At 47.2% G+C, this 6,142-nt stretch overlaps 1 protein-coding gene across 6 annotated transcripts in view; it reads right to left on the bottom strand.

Moving 5' to 3' along the window:
* The window catches only part of ric8b (RIC8 guanine nucleotide exchange factor B), a 15,520-nt gene extending 11,260 nt beyond the window's left edge, over positions 1 to 4,260 (bottom strand). For 2 of the 6 annotated variants that reach the window (XM_042109115.1, XM_042109112.1), the window contains exons 1-4: positions 4,053 to 4,260; positions 3,056 to 3,103; positions 2,278 to 2,901; positions 611 to 720 (exon numbers count right to left, since the gene is read on the bottom strand). In XM_042109115.1, coding sequence (XP_041965049.1) covers positions 611 to 720; positions 2,278 to 2,901; positions 3,056 to 3,103; positions 4,053 to 4,142 — 872 coding nt within the window. In that variant the 5' untranslated portion in view covers positions 4,143 to 4,260. Of the gene's footprint in view, positions 1 to 610; positions 721 to 2,277; positions 2,902 to 3,055; positions 3,104 to 3,750; positions 3,974 to 4,052 lie in introns of those variants that run through there. The other 4 variants (XM_042109116.1, XM_042109118.1, XM_042109117.1 and 1 more) reach the window with 3 other exon arrangements.
* Positions 4,261 to 6,142: the final 1,882 nt, after the last annotated feature.

Consider the following 6,142-nt stretch of genomic DNA (forward strand, 5'->3'; position numbering starts at 1 on the left):
GAGAGGTAAACATTAAAGTGAGCAGAAGATAGATTTGTGCAAACTGAACATTCAGTCTCACTTCAGTCTGTGTGAAGTCAATAGCATTACTCTACACCTGCTGCTACACATTGTTACATTACAACATCACAACAACCATCACAAGCAGCAGAACAGAATCCCAACACACTAGAACATGAGAGAACATTGTGGGGAGGACATCTCTTTGAATGTGGGAGGGAAAGTCTTCACTAAACTTCACTAATGCATCATGTGAGGGCAGCTGAGGAGGACTGGTTGTGGAGAGAGGACAGAGGGGAGAGGAGAGGACAGAGGAGAGGGGGGGGGGGGGGGGGGGTCGCTGGACATGAGGAGGGGGGGAGGAGATGAGAAAGCAGTGTAACAAGAGTGAGAGTCAAAATGACATGAAGTGCTACTAGTGAGAATGAACTGGAGTCAAGGAGAGGAAACAAGAGGAAGTTGAGCATGGGAGAAGAAGGGAGCATGAAAGAGAGAGGAAAGAAAGAGTAAGACGTAAGAAGAGACGGGGGAAGAAAAAAGAACAGAGGAGAGGAGAGGACGAAGGGAGGAAGAGAAGAGAGGGGGGGAGAGGAGCGTTCAGGCCACCCACCTGTGTGCCTCTTCAGTCGTCTCCTCCGTGTGGGTGCGCAGCAGCAGCAGGTGTCTCATGATGGCCACCAGGAGTCGCAACTGGTGCTCAGCGTCCTGACCGGTCAGAGACTGAGAGAGTCAGCAGGGTCACCAACACGCCATCGCCGTGGGCACCCAACACACTCAAGCTTACCCTGCGCTCACGTACCACTGTTAAGTCGCAAAGACTCCATTCTGGCCAAATAATGGGCCAATCACTGAGTATTGTAGGAATTTTTGGTGACGATACACAGAATCTTCAAGTTTGGGGGAAATTTCGAGGAAAATTTATTTGAAATTGTAAACAACGTAGGTGTGTAGGGTACTTTTCATCAAGCATGTGAGGGCAAGGTAACAACAATTATGATGACAATAATGAGAGTCGATTAGCAATCAAATAAATTATTATGCAAACATAACAATATGATAAAAAAAAAAATGATCAGAAATCGCTCAAACCTGAATATCAGCATCTGAACCTGCCTAAACATATAGTGTCCTAGTGAGAACACCAATCTAAGGTGCACAGTCGTGTGTATCTGGCTTGGGGTGCAGGGTAGTCAACTAGCTGGCATGGGAGGAGAGGTGTGAGGCCTGTGCCTGTGACCTTCGACAGACAACAGGAATTTATGACTCCTGAAAAGAGCGATGTGGTATTTTCTGGGATTGGAAGGACTCCCGTTCACTTCCTCTAGGGGCCAGGCCAACTGAGTGAGAGGCATGGCTGGAGAAAGGGAGCATGACAACTACGACCTGAAACTACAGGCAGTAGAACATGGTATCGGCTCAATAGAAAATATCATAGACCCTAACTGCACTTGTTATGCAAACCAAAGCAGACAAATGATCAATTATCAAATTATCAATGATTCTGTGATCCTGCTCTGTGAGCACCAAGTGGCTAGAGGGCAAGTGATACCCATTCAAAAAGACCATGTGAAGCTGACACAGGAGACACAGCAGATTAGCAATAATGAGGAAGACACCTGGCTGTTTCACTAACACCTTTCACTAACACACCCGGCTGTTTTCCTAACTAACACCTTTCCTCTATAACCAGGCCCTGGTCTGATCCTCATCTGAAGGTGAGGGATGAGCTTCAGAGGGGCCGGATAAGAGATCAACTCAGCCTTAAACCTCTCAGGCTGATCCCTGATTAAGCGCGCTTGGAGCGCTGATCTGCTGAGGAGCCGAGTGCAAGGTGCAGTGTTGCCCGACACCGCCACCACCGGCGTTAATCAGAAGCCGCAGGTTAAAGTCCGCAGGTTGCCAGATGATTAACGAGCTTCTGGGCCATTTGATTTCACACTGGGAAAATGGGCTGCTGATGGCAGATCGGCACAGGCTGGATGAGGTGGTTGACGCAGGTTCACCACAGCTGAGTCAAACTTCTACGTGCAGTGGTCGGGGGGGGGGGTTCTCAAGACACAGCTGCAACGATTTCTCTCTTACTGACTGGTGATGGCAGATGGATGACCACACTTGACTTTGAACATATACAGACACTGACTGAACACAGAGATGGAAATAATGATCTTTCATCAACAAAGGTCTGATAATCACTCATACAGGACTATTGCAAAGGTTTTCAAAGGAAACAGATGTAGGAGATGTGCCAACTGAGGTGAATTCACACTCAATGCTCACCTCATCACTGGAGTCGGAGAGGGTGATGTTGAAGAGGGCCTTGAGGGCCTCCATGGCTCGCTCATTCTCCTGTGAGGGGATGGGGGGTGCCTGGGGATCCAGCGGGGCTACCTTGTAGGGCCCGGCCCAGTGCACGTCCAGGGCACGCTCCAGCACGTCGGTGAGCAGCGCCAGGGCGCGCGGCTCCTTGCGCAGGACGCTCCGCACGTCCGAGCGCAGTGCCGACAGCAGGAAGAGCAGGCGTAGCGAGAAGAGGCCCACCTCGTGCGGCGCCGCCCCTGCCCCAGCCGCGTGCAGACTGGCACAGAGGCCCTGCGCCAGCTGCACGTCCGCGCCCACCTGCTGAGCCTGTGTACTGTTGAACACCACATTACACAGGCACTTGAGCGCCTCCACCACCACGCGCTCCTCCTCGTCCTCGTCCTGCTGCTCTCCGCCGGTGCCCCGGGGCACGTCGGGGCCAACTCGTGCCAGCCCTGCAAGGGTTAGGATGCCCTCGCGGGTGCTCACTGGCCCCAGCACGCGCTTGTCCCGAGAGAGGATGCGCAGCGTCTCCAGACACGTGCTTTGGCACCTGGGCTGTGCCACCCGACCCAGGACCCCCAGCAGAGCCCGGCACAGCCGCTAGAGAAAGAGAGAGAAACATGGAGAAAGTGAGCACAAATTCGAGACCTCAATGTATGTTTTCAATACGTTTCCAGGGCACCAGGCCAGTGGATCATGGTTTAAGCGTTTTACACAAAATTGGTTTGAATATTTGAAGAAAGTGTGGACTTACTATACGTGCATCCTCTTCCTTCTTATCAAAACTAAATGTGCGACAGTTCTGAAAAATAAAAAGAAGCTTGTTATACACAAAAGACAAAAATTTTACTTACGGTGTCTATAACTACACTTCAAAATCCATGATCTAGTGTTTTTGGTCCAGGAAAACCCCCTACTCTACCTAATCATCGTCACCATTGACGTCAAACTTTGAGCATTCTTGGCTATGTTCCAAACCCTGGAGTGGCTTGGCTTGCCTCACTTCTATGAAGTTGACAAACATTAGCCTGTATCAAGATAGAGAAAAACACTTGAAATTTCCCATTTCCTCTGGTCTAGCAAGTACAGTACAGCTATTGAGGTCATGATGGTGGTTTGGCAGACACTCTCTAGGGAACCCACCTTGCACAATAACACTTGAACACAAAGTGATGCTAGGAAAGACAACTGGTCCTGGAGCTGTTCCTGTAGCCTATATGTTACGTCTTGGCGATTTAACTTGTGCCACTGTGCAACATTTAGCGAAGACTGCAATGTGATGATGCTAGTGGACTGTTAGCATGCTAAAAGCGATACCACACACTGTAACGTTACTTATCGGTTTGATCACAAATGCAATGTTTCAGTGTCAATGTCCATATCATCATAACTGCGGTCTAATGCCAGTCGTTTAACGTTATCTACACATAAAATTAAAATCATACCTACCTCCATCCATGCTAAGGCGAACTGTCATTCTACACTGACTGACTACATTAATGTTACTTCCTGCAATTTCTTAACCTAGCGTGCAAGCTAACTTGACATTAGGTTGCCAGAATTTGCAACGTCTTACGAGAACGTCGGTAACGTTAACAATGTTAAAGAGTTTAAACCGCGGTATGCCCTAAGCTGTTAAGGACTAATCACATAATGTTGCTGCTGCAAATCGAATGCAGCTCGGTTATACATGAGATGTTTTGCTAGCGGTTAGCCGAGCAGGCTATGGCAGGGCGACAATATCACGTTACCTCTGTGTTGTATTCATGTAAAAGCCTCTCTATTTCTTCATCGTTCTCATTCTCATTTTCGATCTGTGACAAAATGACGCTTAATTCCATCCTTCTGTTAAGTGAACGTGGATAATTATTCCAATGAAAAGTGACCCGATGTTTGATGCTGACTGTTTGTACAAAGGGATCTGTGGACCCCTCCCTTCATATAATGTTTCAACTTTCACCTCTGAACGTCATTCTGGTAAGGCGGCGTCAGAATGAAAAATAGGGCAACTCGACTAATCATAACAAACTCCAACTTTTCACGTTGGTGTCAAGATGGAGTCAAATATTATTCTAGTGTGACTCGTGTGACATGTTTCAAATAAAGACAGTGATTCATGTCAACTTTCTGGTAGCATTACATTTAGCAGACACTTCTTGACCAAAGTGACTTACATATGTCAGCTATATTACAAGGGATCACATTGTCCCCGGAGCAACTTGGGGTTAAGTGCCTTGCTCAAGGGCACAACGGTGGAAGCCGGGAATTGAACCGACAACTTTCAGACTACTGCACGCTAGCCCAGCTCCTAAACCACTACACTACCACCGCCCTACACCTGTTTTCTCTAGTAGCCTATTTAAGGTCATCCTACGCGGTGAAAATGTTGACCTGGCTGGTAGGGGTGAGAGTGAACACCAAATTCTAAACACAGTAGGAACGAGTAGTAGGAAGGACAAGCACATCACACCAGTCTCTCCAAGATATAGCAATGTAGGCTAGTTGAAATCAGGGATGGATTACTGCACGGGCCTACCAGGCCCAGGGGCCCAAGGGGTCAGGGGGCCCTGAAGCCCAAGCCTTTGCATGGAATCATTGCCTCAATATCAACAAATCAGGATGTAGGCTAGGAATCTGATTGAATTTAGTATTGGCCATCCCCAAAATCCACCAGAATACAGGAAATCACATCAAACAAATTAAAAATGTTCTGGGGGAGGACCCCCACCCCACTCCCACATATACGACAATAAGTGGGGGGCCCTTAATATATCTGGGCCCAGGGGCCCGAAAGTTCATAATCCGCCCATGGTTGAAATTACTGCAAATGGATTTTAACTTCCATTCACAAATTATTATCACCAGTGGTGGAATGTAACAAAGTACAAATACTTCGTTACTGCACTTAAGTAAATATTCCACGTATTTGTACTTTACTTAAGTAGAATTTATAGTGCATAGCCTACTTTTGACTTTTACTTCGTTACATTTTACAGCAATTATCTGTACTTTTACTCCGCTACATTTCTACAACACCATCGTTCCTTTTTACGATACATTTTATGATCAGATTTTTTTTCTCTCTGACAAACACGTTTGTTTTACCAGGGGCGGGGTTACAGATTCTGGAGCGCTACGTGCCCAGCTTCTAAATCTTTGAAACATAAGCTTCTAGTCTAGACCAGGCAAAGGCAAAGAGCTTAGCCATCTGCATTCGGTAGGCTATATTCACCAGACCCATGGCTACACTGGACATGCAACTGTGTTCTGTGCCTTTCTCTGTTTGTTATCTGCAGCGTTAGGGCCTCCTCTCCGATGAGATTGCTATCCGCGGATCAGCGAAGTTACAGGCTATGCCCATGCTTCTGTCACACGTCTGATCATTTGCGGCACAAATGAATGGTAGACTATTATAGAACCCCTGGCCGAAATAAAGAGGCATAGCCTACAATTGGGGGGGGGGGGGGGGGGGGGGGGGGGGTGTAGAAATGTGAGCGCTCATTCAATGTCTATGTGCGTCTGCGCAAGTGAAATTGAACCTAATCATAAAGACACCTTTCTCAGCAACTTTTCTGTTCAATCAGCAGAATTGGCATTACGATCCACCCGACGTTTCCCTGGTCTACCCCGTTAAACTTCAGGTTCTCGTGTTTTGCTGAATGATATACTCAGCAGATCACCCTAGATAACCAGAATTACAGTCTCTAGAATTGTAGGTCAGAATGTAAACTGGGCCACAGATGGTAAGCACAATTGCATTAGCTTAAAACTATCTAGTCGAATATAGCCTAACCTAAAACTAGCTTAATTAAAATGCCACAGCCCATACTATTTTTTCTTT

This window comes from Alosa sapidissima, chromosome 11 (genome assembly GCF_018492685.1).
Source record: "Alosa sapidissima isolate fAloSap1 chromosome 11, fAloSap1.pri, whole genome shotgun sequence".
Taxonomy (NCBI): domain Eukaryota; kingdom Metazoa; phylum Chordata; class Actinopteri; order Clupeiformes; family Clupeidae; genus Alosa; species Alosa sapidissima.